Source organism: Callionymus lyra, chromosome 1, assembly GCF_982586985.1.
Source record: "Callionymus lyra chromosome 1, fCalLyr1.hap1.1, whole genome shotgun sequence".
Lineage (NCBI taxonomy): Eukaryota > Metazoa > Chordata > Actinopteri > Syngnathiformes > Callionymidae > Callionymus > Callionymus lyra.
In genome coordinates this window covers 55,616,744-55,633,426 of record NC_141818.1, presented here as the reverse complement: position 1 = coordinate 55,633,426, position 16,683 = coordinate 55,616,744, and the positions used below count along the sequence as shown (strand labels likewise).

General features: G+C 43.0%; 1 protein-coding gene across 2 annotated transcripts in view; it reads left to right on the top strand.

The window, feature by feature from the left end:
- The window catches only part of ghra (growth hormone receptor a), a 191,421-nt gene that overhangs the window by 125,260 nt on the left and 49,478 nt on the right, over positions 1 to 16,683 (top strand). The window contains exon 2 of one of the 2 annotated variants that reach the window (XM_087779121.1): positions 3,488 to 3,604. In XM_087779121.1, coding sequence (XP_087635247.1) covers positions 3,555 to 3,604 — 50 coding nt within the window. In that variant the 5' untranslated portion in view covers positions 3,488 to 3,554. Of the gene's footprint in view, positions 1 to 3,406; positions 3,605 to 16,683 lie in introns of those variants that run through there. The other variant, XM_087779113.1, reaches the window with a different exon arrangement.

Here is a 16,683-nt window from a genome sequence, read left to right as displayed (position 1 = left end):
CAATTTTCAACTATAATCAAACAATTTTCAACTATAATCAAACAATTTTAAACTATAATCAAACAATTTAAACTATAATCAAACACTTTTCAACTATAATCAAACAATTTTCAACTATAATCAAACAATTTTCAACTATAATCAAACAATTTTAAACTATAATCAAACAATTTAAACTATAATCAAACAATTTTTAACTATAATCAAACAATTTTCAACTATAATCAAACAGTTTTAACTATAATCAAACAATTTTAACTATAATCAAACAATTTTAACTATAATCAAACAATTTTAACTATAATCAAACCATTTCAACTATAATCAAACAATTTTAACTATAATCAAACAATTTTAACTATAATCAAACAATTTTAACTATAATCAAACAATTTAACTATAATCAACAATTTTAACTATAATCAAACAATTTCAACTATAATCAAACAATTTAACTATAATCAAACAATTTTAACTATAATCAAACAATTTCAACTATAATCAAACAATTTTAACTATAATCAAACAATTTTAACTATAATCAACAATTTCAACTATAATCAAACCATTTTAACTATAATCAAACAATTTTAACTATAATCAACAATTTTAACTATAATCAAACAATTTTAACTATAATCAACAATTTTAAACTATAATCAAACAATTTTAAACTATAATCAAACACTTTTCAACTATAATCAAACAATTTTAAACTATAATCAAACAATTTTAAACTATAATCAAACAATTTTAACTATAATCAAACAATTTTAACTATAATCAAACAATTTTCAACTATAATCAAACAATTTTCAACTATAATCAAACAATTTTCAACTATAATCCAACAATTTTAAACTATAATCAAACCATTTTAACTATAATCAAACAATTTTCAACTATAATCAAACCATTTTAACTATAATCAAACAATTGTAACTATAATCAAACAATTTTCAACTATAATCAAACCATTTTAACTATAATCAAACAATTGTAACTATAATCAAACAATTTTCAACTATAATCAAACAATTGTAACTATAATCAAACAATTTTAACTATAATCAAACAATTTTCAACTATAATCAAACAATTTTCAACTATAATCAAACAATTTTCAACTATAATCAAACAATTTTAAACTATAATCAAACAATTTAAACTATAATCAAACAATTTTAACTATAATCAAACAATTTTCAACTATAATCCAACAATTTTAAACTATAATCAAACCATTTTAACTATAATCAAACAATTTTCAACTATAATCAAACCATTTTAACTATAATCAAACAATTGTAACTATAATCAAACAATTTTCAACTATAATCAAACCATTTTAACTATAATCAAACAATTGTAACTATAATCAAACAATTGTAACTATAATCAAACAATTTTAACTATAATCAAACAATTTTCAACTATAATCAAACAATTTTCAACTATAATCAAACCATTTAAACTATAATCAAACCATTTCAACTATAATCAAATGGTTAAAGACAGTGAATAATAATGTAAAGGCAGTAAATGTTTTTTTTAATACATTTAAAAACAGTTCGATGATGGATCTTAAAAGCAAAGTAAAGTCAGCAACAAAACTTGATCAGTCGACTGTTGTCTGTTTCACACGTTGTCGTGTAAAAACTCATTTTACTTCATCATCGTGTTTTTCCACATGTGTGTGAAAATGGAAAGAGTTCAGATCCTTGTTTCCTTCATGATCACAGGAGGTTCGTGTGGAGCCTGCAGACCAGGAGTTGAACACACGAGTGAGTATTGTTGTGTTGATCCAAACAATCACAGGAATATGAAGGACAAACATTCAATAGATGTTTTCATCCAATCACACGTCAGGAAAAGAGACTATAGAAGAAAATGATAATGAAAAACATTGACATTCATATGTTGATCGTCATGATCTCGTTCAAATGTGACTATAGTTCCTGGTCACAGGAAACACACTAACCTACACAAACAGGTTTGTGTGTTTCATGAAGATATTCAAGGAACTTCACACAGAACCTCCCATGAAGCACTGCAGTCTCTCGCCCTCCCCCGCTCTCCCCCGCTCCCCCCCCTCACGTGTGCAGCAGGGCTCTCTGGGTAATTGATGGTTTTGGGGTCTGGACAGCTGAAGACCGAGCCTCCAGTGGACCCTCCACGTGACCCAGCAGGCTCCGCCCCCTTTCCCGACCAGCCCTGGGATTGTCAAAATGAAAGTACTACTTTGAATACTACTAGACTTTACTGCTATCGAAAGATGTGGTGGAAGTAGTAGAAGCGCTTGTATTGGTGACAGCAGTATTAAAATCATCAGTACAGTGATCATAGATACACAAATATTATGTAACAAAAACATATCAGTTTCATAATGAAGGTAGTAGTAATTAACAAAACACTTCGATAGATTAGATACTTCATTAATCCCTCTGGAGAGAATACATTGAGTGGTATTGATAGTATTTGAACTACTTAGATAGTCTTGGATTAAGAGAAGTTTAACAGCAGTAGTACCGTATGTTGTAGTTGTACAGCTTTAGTCAATATCTCCAGATAGATTGACTTCATTTATCCATTAATAATATTAGTAGCACAAGTAGTATTAATTATAGTGTTAGTAGTATGAGTACTATAAGTAGTTGAGGTAGTAGTAATATAAGTGTGAGGAGTAGTAATATTAGTAGTAAAGGTAGTATTAATTATAGTGTTAGTAGTATGAGTACTATAAGTAGTTGAGGTAGTAGTAATATAAGTGTGAGGAGTAGTAATATTAGTAGTACAGGTAGTAGTATTACAATTAGTAGAGGTAGTAGTAAAAGTAGTATTAATGTACTGGTAGCCCAAGTATTATCATTGTTAATGTAGTACTAGTTCTACTGTTGTTGTTGTGCTAGCTCAGTTAGCATTTGTAGCAGGTGTAGTATAATATATGTAGTAATAGTTGGTTTAAATATTTCACGTTACTGAGGCGATAAATATAAGCAAGTAAGAAAGTAATAGTTATTTCTAGGCTATAAATGCAAACTCATTATCTAAAGGGTTGAAACTGTTTTTTTTGTGGAAATAAAATAAAAGTTATTTTGGTAGTATTAGCATTATTAGCATTAGCAACATCGTAGTGTTTGAATTAATTAATAACATGGGATTTTAAATGTAGTCATTTTTGTTTAGTATTTGGAACAAGATGATGTTTGAATGCTTTGATTCAATGATAAAGAACTTACTTATCTTTTTCCACTGCGTTTTATTTTGGAAGTTTTTCTACGTCAGCAGCAGGTTTGCTTCAGGCGGACGAGCACCAGCGCCGCGCACGCGCACACACACGCACGCGCACTCTCTCTCTCTGTCCCGCACACACACGCACGCGCACTCTCTCTCTCTGTCCCGCACACACACGTATATATGGAGTGTTTGCGCTCGTGTGAGAGACTCTCGGACTAAATGATCGCAGAAGAAGAAGAAGAAGAAGAAGAAGAAGAGAAGAATAAAGAGAAGAATAAAGTGAAGAATAAAGAGCAAAAGGAGGAAAAGAGTCGAAGATGAAGAAACTTGTGAAAACTTCGCGTCACTTTTCCAGGTCAACACGAAAGTAAGTTTAACGTTTGTGTTCGTTTGTTTCAACTAAACTCCATTTTAAACTCGCGGGTGTTTGAGAAACTACTGGTGGATCTGCTGCGTCCACGTATGAACCTATGAACCTGCTCGAGATCTTTACCTTCTCTGCTCGAGATCTTTACCTTCTCTGCTCGAGATCTTTACCTTCTCTGCTCGAGATCTTTACCTTCTCTGCTCGAGATCTTTACCTTCTCTGCTCCAGATCTTTACCTTCTCTGTCTCCAGATCTTTACCTTCTCTGCTCCAGATCTTTACCTTCTCTGCTCGAGATCTTTACCTTCTCTGCTCGAGATCTTTACCTTCTCTGCTTCAGATCTTTACCTTCTCTGCTCGAGATCTTTACCTTCTCTGCTCCAGATCTTTACCTTCTCTGCTCCAGATCTTTACCTTCTCTGCTTCAGATCTTTACCTTCTCTGCTCCAGATCTTTACCTTCTCTGCTCCAGATCTTTACCTTCTCTGCTCGAGATCTTTACCTTCTCTGCTCGAGATCTTTACCTTCTCTGCTCGAGATCTTTACCTTCTCTGCTCCAGATCTTTACCTTCTCTGCTCCAGATCTTTACCTTCTCTGCTCCAGATCTTTACCTTCTCTGCTCGAGATCTTTACCTTCTCTGCTCGAGATCTTTACCTTCTCTGCTCGAGATCTTTACTTTCTCTGCTCGAGATCTTTACCTTCTCTGCTCGAGATCTTTACCTTCTCTGCTCGAGATCTTTACCTTCTCTGCTCGAGATCTTTACCTTCTCTGCTCGAGATCTTTACCTTCTCTGCTCGAGATCTTTACCTTCTCTGCTCGAGATCTTTACCTTCTCTGCTCCAGATCTTTACCTTCTCTGCTCCAGATCTTTACCTTCTCTGCTCCAGATCTTTACCTTCTCTGCTCGAGATCTTTACTTTCTCTGCTCGAGATCTTTACCTTCTCTGCTCGAGATCTTTACCTTCTCTGCTCGAGATCTTTACCTTCTCTGCTCGAGATCTTTACCTTCTCTGCTCCAGATCTTTACCTTCTCTGCTCGAGATCTTTACCTTCTCTGCTCCAGATCTTTACCTTCTCTGCTCCAGATCTTTACCTTCTCTGCTCCAGATCTTTACCTTCTCTGTCTCCAGATCTTTACCTTCTCTGCTCGAGATCTTTACCTTCTCTGATCGAGATCTTTACCTTCTCTGCTCGAGATCTTTACCTTCTCTGCTCGAGATCTTTACCTTCTCTGCTCCAGATCTTTACCTTCTCTGCTCCAGATCTTTACCTTCTCTGCTCGAGATCTTTACCTTCTCTGCTCGAGATCTTTACCTTCTCTGCTCGAGATCTTTACCTTCTCTGCTCGAGATCTTTACCTTCTCTGCTCGAGATCTTTACCTTCTCTGCTCGAGATCTTTACCTTCTCTGCTCCAGATCTTTACCTTCTCTGCTCCAGATCTTTACCTTCTCTGCTCGAGATCTTTACCTTCTCTGCTCGAGATCTTTACCTTCTCTGCGCGAGATCTTTACTTTCTCTGCGCGAGATCTTTACCTTCTCTGCTCGAGATCTTTACCTTCTCTGCTCCAGATCTTTACCTTCTCTGCTCCAGATCTTTACCTTCTCTGCTCCAGATCTTTACCTTCTCTGCTCCAGATCTTTACCTTCTCTGCTCGAGATCTTTACCTTCTCTGCTCGAGATCTTTACTTTCTCTGCGCGAGATCTTTACCTTCTCTGCTCCAGATCTTTACCTTCTCTGCTCGAGATCTTTACCTTCTCTGCTCGAGATCTTTACCTTCTCTGCTCCAGATCTTTACCTTCTCTGCTCCAGATCTTTACCTTCTCTGCTCCAGATCTTTACCTTCTCTGCTCCAGATCTTTACCTTCTCTGCTCCAGATCTTTACCTTCTCTGCTCCAGATCTTTACCTTCTCTGCTCCAGATCTTTACCTTCTCTGCTCCAGAGCTTCATCCAAACATGCCAAACCTTTTCTCTTGTGTTGTACTTCTTCTGTTGAAAAAGGTCTGAGGTTCAATTCCACGCCTGGATCTTCAGTCTTGGATTTCCCAACATGCTATTTAATTCCTGCAGATGACTTTTGTTGTTGATGTTCTAGACATCTGTCAATCAAGCAATGATTGACAGATGTCTTCATGGAACAAACTTGTGATGAAATTGTGTTAGTATCAAGAAGGAAGTGTCAAGAAGTACTAGTACTACTAATACTACTAATACTACATTGTTCTTCTTTTGAATCAAACTTAAAGGTTGGATCAGTGAAGCTGACGTTACACATGAAATAACATCTTAAACTTCAATAAAAAAACAGTTTCACTATCGACACGGTGTAGGTTAACAAATGAAAGTGTGTGTTTGTACAAGTTTGTGTTCAAGAAACTGTTGTGTTTAACAAAACGAGGAAAACTCAAAGTGTCACTCAGAAAATGAGCTCAACAGGAAAATTGAAGTTATTTTATAAATGATTAAATCAACATGTTGTTCTCGACACAGTATTATTTCTAAGGATGTGTATTTTCAAGAGCCTTGAACGTTCCTCTGGAGACGCTGGTTCCACAGGAACAACCGTCGTAACGTCTCACTGATGCCAAGAAACACAAGTTCATTTGAAAACCTTCGCTACTGTCTGGTGTGTCAAAGAGTCGAGAAGATGTGTTCGTGTGTTGTTGTGTTCGTGTTCGTGTGTTGTTGTTGTTGTTGTTATCGTGTTTGTGTGTTGTTGTGTTCGTGTGTTGTTGTTATCGTGTTGTTGTGTTCGTGTGTTGTTGTTATCATCGTGTTCGTGTGTTGTCGTGTTGTTGTGTTCGTGTGTTGTTGTTATCGTGTTCGTGTGTTGTTGTTATCGTGTTCGTGTGTTGTCATGTTTTTGTGTTCGTGTGTTGTTGCTATCGTGTTCGTGTGTTGTTGTGTTTGTGTGCTGTCGTGTTGTTGTTGTCGTGTGTTGTTGTTATCGTGTTCGTGTGTTGTCGTGTTGTTGTGTTCGTGTGTTGTTGTTATCGTGTTCGTGTGTTGTCGTGTTGTTGTGTTCGTGTGTTGTTGTTATCGTGTTCGTGTCTTGTTGTGTTCGTGTGTTGTTGTTATCGTGTTCGTGTGTTGTCATGTTTTTGTGTTCGTGTGTTGTTGCTATCGTGTTCGTGTGTTGTTGTGTTTGTGTGCTGTCGTGTTCGTGTGTTCTCGTGTTGTTGTTGTCGTGTGTTGTTGTTATCGTGTTCGTGTGTTGTCGTGTTGTTGTGTTCGTGTGTTGTTGTTATCGTGTTCGTGTGTTGTCGTGTTGTTGTGTTCGTGTGTTGTTGTTATCGTGTTCGTGTCTTGTCGTGTTGTTGTGTTCGTGTGTTGTTGTTATCGTGTTCGTGTGTTGTTGTGTTCATGAAGTGACTGAAAGTCGAGGCTAAAGAGGACGTTTGGTTGTCGTATGTGTTGTCATAGCGATTGAGATGTTGATGCTGCGACGTCGACGTACATTTATGTCCGAACACTGACTTCAGATAAAACATCTTCTCTCTCATGAAGCATTTGATGCTTTTATGTTCTTGTTCTTCTCTTGAAGCTTTGTTCCTCCACATCAGAACTGTGTGTGTGTGTGTGTGTGTGTGTGTGTGTGTGTGTGTGTGTGTGTGTGTGTGTGTGTGTGTGTGTGTGTGTGTGTGTGTGTGTGTGTGTGTGTGTGTGTGTGTGTGTGTGTGTGTGTGTGTGTGTGTGTGTGTGTGTGTGTGTGTGTGTGTGTGTGTGTGTGTGTGTGTGTGTGTGTGTGTGTGTGTGTGTGTGTGTGTGTGTGTGTGTGGCTTCCTTGTGTCTGAGTGTATTTTAATCATAAATATTAAAGGCGAAAATTTCCCTCTTGAGTCTCTCAGGTTGACGTCGACATTTACAAGATGGACAGTAGAGACGAGTAGCAGCAGATCCACAGGGTTTGATGATGATGAAGGTGATGATGATGATGATGATGAAGAGGATGATGATGATGATGAAGGTGATGATGATGATGAAGGTGATGATGATGATGAAGAGGATGATGATGATGATGATGAAGGTGATGATGATGATAAAGAGGATGATGATGAAGGTGATGAAGATGAAGATGATTAAGAGGATGATGAAGATGATGATGATGATAAAGAGGATGATGAAGATGAAGATGATGATGAAGAGGATGATGATAAAGAGGATGATGAAGATGAAGATGATGATGAAGAGGATGATGATGATGATGAAGAGGATGATGAAGATGATGATGATGATTAAGAGGATGATGAAGATGATGATGATGATAAAGAGGATGATGAAGATGATGATGATGATGAAGATGATTAAGAGGATGATGAAGATGATGATGATGATAAAGAGGATGATGAAGATGAAGATGATGATGAAGAGGATGATGAAGATGATGATGATGATAAAGAGGATGATGAAGATGAAGATGATGATGAAGAGGATGATGATGATGATGAAGAGGATGATGAAGATGATGATGATGATGATGAAGAGGATGATGATGATGAAGAGGATGATGAAGATGAAGATGATGATGAAGAGGATGATGAAGATGATGATGATGATGATGAAGAGGATGATGATGATGAAGATGATGATGAAGAGGATGATGAAGATGAAGATGATGATGAAGAGGATGATGAAGATGATGATGATGATGAAGAAGATGATGATGAAGATGATGGTTCAGAGCCAGAGGTTCATGCAACTCGTCCTGATCTAACATCTGTTCGTAGGTTAGAAAGTGTGTTTGTTCTGAAGGTTGTGTACAAGAGTGTGTACAAGAGTGTGTACAAGAGTGTGTACAAGAGTGTGTAACAATGTTGGAGGTAGTTTGTGATCAAAACCAGCTGAAGGTTCCTCCCATAATGCATCACTCCATCCTAAAAATGTAGGAGATAATTGAACGTGTGTTGTTTTAATACTTTATTAAAGGTTAATATTGTTCTTCATACAGTCGTGTTGGTTGTTCGTCAGACGCTGTGAACGACGATCTATTTCCGTCTCTCGCTCCTCGACGCGTAACAACATCCATTAGGTTTTGCCTCAAAAAAACTGCTTCCATTAGTTCTTCCATCTCTTCACTGGAACAGATGTTCTGAACCCACTGACAGCTCAAGTGGCTTCATTTGCAAAAGAAATCTGTTCATTCATGTGGACTGAAGGCTTTGTGCAGAGAAACATAAGTGTCGTCGATTCTGACGTCTTTGTTCACGTCTCAGAAGAAGACTTGGTTTGGATCAGAACGTCTCAGAAGAAGACTTGGTTTGGATCAGAACGTCTCAGAAGAAGACTTGGTTTGGATCAGAACGTCTCAGAAGAAGACTTGGTTTGGATCAGAACGTCTCAGAAGAAGACTTGGTTTGGATCAGAACGTCTCAGAAGAAGACTTGGTTTGGATCAGAACGTCTCAGAAGAAGACTTGGTTTGGATCAGAACGTCTCTGAAGAAGACTTGGTTTGGATCAGAACGTCTCAGAAGAAGACTTGGTTTGGATCAGAACGTCTCAGAAATACATCCAAATATTAGAGTTTTCTCTGTAGATTCTTCTTTCTTCAGGACTTTACTTGATTAACATTTAGAATAAAAGTCAATGTCGACTGTGCTGGTGTGAAGATGAAGATGATGAAGATGATGATGAAGATGAAGATGATAAGGAAGATGATGATGAAGATGATGATGATAAGGAAGATGATGAAGATGATAAGGAAGATGATGATGAAGATGATGATGATAAGGAAGATGATGAAGAAGATGATAAGGAAGATAAAGATGGAGATGATGAAGATGATGAAGATGATGATGAAGATGATGATGATGATGATGATGAGGATGAAGATGATGATGATGAAGAGGATGAGGATGATGAGGATGATGATGAAGAGGATGATGAAGATGATGATGATGAAGATGATGATCAAGATCATGAGAAATGTTTCAACATAAACAGGTTAAAAATGTGCTTCAATATTTTCCTGCAGTTCTTCCTGTTTGTATGGATTGTTATTCTTGAAACATCTGCGACACACAAGTGTTAAAAACAGACGTGTGTGTGTGTGTGTGTTTGTGTGTGTGTGTTGTTGTGTTTGTTTAATTTAGTTAACAACATAAAACTGACTGTGTGGTGCGTTCAATGTCCTCAGAACAACTAGGGTGTGTTCAAGTGTCACGTGTGCTGAGATCTTACATGATCCTTCACGTGCACATGAATGTAAGCGTGTGCGTTAATGTCGTCTCGCTGCGGCGTGTTGTGTTGCTGCGGCGTGTTGCTGCGCGCACACACTCACAGCAAGGAATGCTACTGCAGCACGACACAGTATCTGAGTGTGTGTGTGTCTCACGCTCGGCTACACACACTTGTTTTACACGCACACACACTCGCACAGTGAGGTTTGCAGATGTTTGTCTCGGTCTCCGGCAGGTTCTCATGCCAGAGTGTTGACTCATGAGGCATCTGTTCCTGGTGTGTGTGTCGCTCGTGATGCGTCTGTTCCTGGTGTGTGTGTCGCTCGTGATGCGTCTGTTCCTGGTGTGTGTGTCGCTCATGATGCGTCTGTTCCTGGTGTGTGTGTCGCTCGTGATGCGTCTGTTCCTGGTGTGTGTGTCGCTCGTGATGCGTCTGTTCCTGGTGTGTGTGTCGCTCGTGATGCGTCTGTTCCTGGTGTGTGTGTCGCTCATGATGCGTCTGTTCCTGGTGTGTGTGTCGCTCGTGATGCGTCTGTTCCTGGTGTGTGTGTCGCTCGTGATGCGTCTGTTCCTGGTGTGTGTGTCGCTCGTGATGCGTCTGTTCCTGGTGTGTGTGTCGCTCGTGATGCGTCTGTTCCTGGTGTGTGTGTCGCTCATGATAACGTCTGTTCCTAGTGTGTGTGTCGCTCGTGATGCGTCTGTTCCTGGTGTGTGTGTCGCTCATGAGGCGTCTGTTCCTGGTGTGTGTGTCGCTCATGAGGCGTCTGTTCCTGGTGTGTGTGTCGCTCGTGATGCGTCTGTTCCTGGTGTGTGTGTCGCTCATGAGGCGTCTGTTCCTGGTGTGTGTGTCGCTCGTGATGCGTCTGTTCCTGGTGTGTGTGTCGCTCATGATGCGTCTGTTCCTGGTGTGTGTGTCGCTCGTGATGCGTCTGTTCCTGGTGTGTGTGTCGCTCATGATGCGTCTGTTCCTGGTGTGTGTGTCGCTCGTGATGCGTCTGTTCCTGGTGTGTGTGTCGCTCGTGATGCGTCTGTTCCTGGTGTGTGTGTCGCTCGTGATGCGTCTGTTCCTGGTGTGTGTGTCGCTCATGATCACGTCTGTTCCTGGTGTGTGTGTCGCTCATGATCACGTCTGTTCCTGGTGTGTGTGTCGCTCATGATCACGTCTGTTCCTGGTGTGTGTGTCGCTCATGATGCGTCTGTTCCTGGTGTGTGTGTCGCTCATGATGCGTCTGTTCCTGGTGTGTGTGTCGCTCATGATGCGTCTGCTCCTGGTGTGTGTGTCGCTCATGATCACGTCTGTTCCTGGTGTGTGTGTCGCTCATGATGCGTCTGCTCCTGGTGTGTGTGTCGCTCATGATGCGTCTGTTCCTGGTGTGTGTGTCGCTCATGATCACGTCTGTTCCTGGTGTGTGTGTCGCTCATGATGCGTCTGTTCCTGGTGTGTGTGTCGCTCATGATGCGTCTGTTCCTGGTGTGTGTGTCGCTCATGATGCGTCTGTTCCTGGTGTGTGTGTCGCTCATGATCACGTCTGTTCCTGGTGTGTGTGTCGCTCATGATGCGTCTGCTCCTGGTGTGTGTGTCGCTCGTGATGCGTCTGTTCCTGGTGTGTGTGTGTCGCTCGTGATGCGTCTGTTCCTGGTGTGTGTGTCGCTAATGATGCGTCTGCTCCTGGTGTGTGTGTCGCTCATGATGCGTCTGTTCCTGGTGTGTGTGTCGCTAATGATGCGTCTGTTCCTGGTGTGTGTGTCGCTCGTGATGCGTCTGTTCCTGGTGTGTGTGTCGCTCATGATCACGTCTGTTCCTGGTGTGTGTGTCGCTCATGATGCGTCTGTTCCTGGTGTGTGTGTCGCTCGTGATGCGTCTGTTCCTGGTGTGTGTGTCGCTCGTGATGCGTCTGTTCCTGGTGTGTGTGTCGCTCATGATGCGTCTGTTCCTGGTGTGTGTGTCGCTCATGATGCGTCTGTTCCTGGTGTGTGTGTCGCTCATGATCACGTCTGTTCCTGGTGTGTGTGTCGCTCATGATGCGTCTGTTCCTAGTGTGTGTGTCGCTCATGATGCGTCTGTTCCTGGTGTGTGTGTCGCTCATGATGCGTCTGTTCCTGGTGTGTGTGTCGCTCATGATGCGTCTGCTCCTGGTGTGTGTGTCGCTCGTGATGCGTCTGTTCCTGGTGTGTGTGTCGCTCATGATGCGTCTGTTCCTGGTGTGTGTGTCGCTCATGATGCGTCTGTTCCTGGTGTGTGTGTCGCTCATGATGCGTCTGTTCCTGGTGTGTGTGTCGCTCATGATGCGTCTGTTCCTGGTGTGTGTGTCGCTCGTGATGCGTCTGTTCCTGGTGTGTGTGTCGCTCGTGATGCGCCTGTTCCTGGTGTGTGTGTCGCTCATGATCACGTCTGTTCCTGGTGTGTGTGTCGCTCATGATAACGTCTGTTCCTGGTGTGTGTGTCGCTCGTGATGCGTCTGTTCCTGGTGTGTTTGTCGCTCGTGATGCGTCTGTTCCTGGTGTGTGTGTCGCTCATGATCACGTCTGTTCCTGGTGTGTGTGTCGCTCATGATAACGTCTGTTCCTGGTGTGTGTGTCGCTCGTGATGCGTCTGTTCCTGGTGTGTGTGTCGCTCGTGATGCATCTGTTCCTGGTGTGTGTGTCGCTCATGATCACGTCTGTTCCTGGTGTGTGTGTCGCTCATGATGCGTCTGTTCCTGGTGTGTGTGTCGCTCATGAAGCGTCTGTTCCTGGTGTGTGTGTCGCTCATGAAGCGTCTGTTCCTGGTATGTGTGTCGCTCATGATCACGTCTGTTCCTGGTGTGTGTGTCGCTCGTGAGGCGTCTGTTCCTGGTGTGTGTGTCGCTCGTGAGGCGTCTGTTCCTAGTGTGTGTGTCGCTCGTGATGCGTCTGTTCCTGGTGTGTGTGTCGCTCATGATCACGTCTGTTCCTGGTGTGTGTGTCGCTCATGATCACGTCTGTTCCTGGTGTGTGTGTCGCTCATGATCACGTCTGTTCCTGGTGTGTGTGTCGCTCATGATCACGTCTGTTCCTGGTGTGTGTGTCGCTCATGATGCGTCTGTTCCTGGTGTGTGTGTCGCTCATGATCACGTCTGTTCCTGGTGTGTGTGTCGCTCATGATCACGTCTGTTCCTGGTGTGTGTGTCGCTCATGATCACGTCTGTTCCTGGTGTGTGTGTCGCTCATGATCACGTCTGTTCCTGGTGTGTGTGTCGCTCATGATGCGTCTGTTCCTGGTGTGTGTGTCGCTCATGATGCGTCTGTTCCTGGTGTGTGTGTCGCTCATGATGCGTCTGTTCCTGGTGTGTGTGTCGCTCATGATCACGTCTGTTCCTGGTGTGTGTGTCGCTCATGATCATGTCTGTTCCTGGTGTGTGTGTCGCTCGTGATGCGTCTGTTCCTGGTGTGTGTGTCGCTCGTGAGGCGTCTGTTCCTGGTGTGTGTGTCGCTCGTGAGGCGTCTGTTCCTGGTGTGTGTGTCGCTCGTGATGCGTCTGTTCCTGGTGTGTGTGTCGCTCATGATCACGTCTGTTCCTGGTGTGTGTGTCGCTCATGATCACGTCTGTTCCTGGTGTGTGTGTCGCTCATGATCACGTCTGTTCCTGGTGTGTGTGTCGCTCATGATGTGTCTGTTCCTGGTGTGTGTGTCGCTCATGATGCGTCTGTTCCTGGTGTGTGTGTGTCGCTCATGATCACGTCTGTTCCTGGTGTGTGTGTCGCTCATGATGCGTCTGCTCCTGGTGTGTGTGTCGCTCATGATCACGTCTGTTCCTGGTGTGTGTGTCGCTCATGATGCGTCTGTTCCTGGTGTGTGTGTCGCTCATGATCACGTCTGTTCCTGGTGTGTGTGTCGCTCGTGATGCGTCTGTTCCTGGTGTGTGTGTCGCTCATGATGCGTCTGTTCCTGGTGTGTGTGTCGCTCATGATCACGTCTGTTCCTGGTGTGTGTGTCGCTCGTGATGCGTCTGTTCCTGGTGTGTGTGTCGCTCGTGATGCGTCTGTTCCTGGTGTGTGTGTCGCTCATGATCACGTCTGTTCCTGGTGTGTGTGTCGCTCATGATGCGTCTGTTCCTGGTGTGTGTGTCGCTCATGATGCGTCTGTTCCTGGTGTGTGTGTCGCTCATGATGCGTCTGTTCCTGGTGTGTGTGTCGCTCATGATCACGTCTGTTCCTGGTGTGTGTGTCGCTCATGATCACGTCTGTTCCTGGTGTGTGTGTCGCTCATGATCACGTCTGTTCCTGGTGTGTGTGTCGCTCGTGATGCGTCTGTTCCTGGTGTGTGTGTCGCTCATGATGCGTCTGTTCCTGGTGTGTGTGTCGCTCATGATGCGTCTGTTCCTGGTGTGTGTGTCGCTCATGATGCGTCTGTTCCTGGTGTGTGTCGCGCTCATGATCACGTCTGTTCCTGGTGTGTGTCGCGCTCATGATGCGTCTGTTCCTGGTGTGTGTGTCGCTCGTGATGCGTCTGTTCCTGGTGTGTGTGTCGCTCGTGATGCGTCTGTTCCTGGTGTGTGTGTCGCTCATGATCACGTCTGTTCCTGGTGTGTGTGTCGCTCATGATCGTGTCTGTTCCTGGTGTGTGTGTCGCTCATGATGCGTCTGTTCCTGGTGTGTGTGTCGCTCATGATCACGTCTGTTCCTGGTGTGTGTGTCGCTCATGATCACGTCTGTTCCTGGTGTGTGTGTCGCTCATGATGCGTCTGTTCCTGGTGTGTGTGTCGCTCGTGATGCGTCTGTTCCTAGTAAGTAAGTAAGTAAGTAATATATATTTATATAGCGCTTTTCGTGTGTGTGTCGCTCATGATGCGTCTGTTCCTGGTGTGTGTGTCGCTCGTGATGCGTCTGTTCCTAGTGTGTGTGTCGCTCGTGATGCGTCTGTTCCTAGTGTGTGTGTCGCTCGTGATGCGTCTGTTCCTGGTGTGTGTGTCGCTCGTGATGCGTCTGTTCCTAGTGTGTGTGTCGCTCGTGATGCGTCTGTTCCTAGTGTGTGTGTCGCTCGTGATGCGTCTGTTCCTGGTGTGTGTGTCGCTCATGATGCGTCTGTTGATTTCGATGATTCTCATGTCAAAAGGACGTTGGACTGAGGTTTGACTGACATGATGGAGTCAAAAGTCCAATAACTCATTTCCTAATCCTTGTGAAATGCAACGTATCGATCCGTCCGAGCAAACATCAGTCGACGGCGTTTGAACCACGAGCGACTGAAGCTTCCATGACGAGATGTTTTCACGATGAAAGTTTCTTTGAACATCTTCGACGATTGACGACGTGAATCTGGCAGATTAGCAACGACGCTAATGTCTCTCTGTGGTTCTCAGACCAGAGAAAACAAAACACACACGATGTTGACAGAAGTAAAGAAACGTAAACATGAGGGACACGCGCGAGGGGACACGCGCGAGGGGACACGCGCGAGGGGACACGCGCGAGGGGACACGCGCGAGGGGACACGCGCGAGGGGACACGCGCGAGGGGACACGCGCGAGGGGACACGCGCGAGGGGACACGCGCGAGGGGACACGCGCGAGGGACACGCGCGAGGGGACACGCGCGAGGGGACACGCGCGAGGGGACACGCGCGAGGGGACACGCGCGAAGTTGACGAGGGTCTCAGACTGAATCATTGTCACTGGTTTCTTCTACTCGCCTCAACAGCTCGTGGAACAACAGGATTCAAACAACAAACGTCACGACACTCGTTCACCTTGTTTGTCTGGAGCGATCGATGCTAACATCGAATTAGCCTCTAAGAGGAAACGGAGCTGGAGCTGCAGGAGCGTTAATGTGTTGACGCTGTGATGAAGATCCGCCTCGGATGAAGGAACATGTCCTGCTGACGTCTGGACACATCAAGACACACTTGAAGCTCCGACAGATGACTGGGTTCAGAAGAACCTGTCAGGCCTCGTGGATCTGCTTGAATTATGTTTTCCTGGCTTTAATTCTAGCGTTAGCAGGTTAGCAGCTTAGCATGCTAATGCTAAGCTGCTAATAGCACTGAACTATAAACATCTTTCATTAGAAAACTACTGCACACGAGTGAACAAACCTTTAGTTTTCTTTACAACGTCATGAAGCCACAGAGACATGAAAACACATAAGGAATGATAATAATATTAAACATAAGGAATGATAATAATATTAAACATAAGGAATGATAATAATATTAAACATAAGGAATGATAATAATATTAAACATAAGGAATGATAATAATATTAAACATAAGGAATGATAATAATATTAAACATAAGGAATGATAATAATATTAAACATAAGGAATGATAATAATATTAAACATAAGGAGCCTCGATGAAGAAGCAAATGTAAAAGTTAAAAGTCAAACAATTCATTAATAAATATATTCGAAGGTAAAAACGACACACGAGCGAATCAATGTTTTTTCAAACTACGGATGAAGAACAAAGTTTAGACTCGTGTTGTTTCAGAAGTTCTTGATAAACTGGTTTGTTCACTTGTGTGTGTGTGTAGAAGAGATGTGTGTGTGTGTGTGTAGAAGAGATGTGTGTGTGTGTGTAGAAGAGATGTGTGTGTAGAAGAGATGTGTGTGTGTGTGTAGAAGAGATGTGTGTGTGTGTGTAGAAGAGATGTGTGTGTAGAAGAGATGTGTGTGTGTGTGTAGAAGAGATGTGTGTGTGTGTGTGTGTGTGTGTAGAAGAGATGCGTGTGTTTGTGTAGAAGAGATGTGTGTGTGTGTGTAGAAGAGATGTGTGTGTGTAGAAGAGATGTGTGTGTGTAGAAGAGATGTGTGTGTGTGTAGAAGAGATGTGTGTGTGTGTAGAAGAGATGTGTGTGTGTGTAGAAGAGATATGTGTGTGTGTAGAAGAGATGTGTGTGTGTTTGTGTAGAAGAGATGTGTGTGTGTGTAGAAGAGATG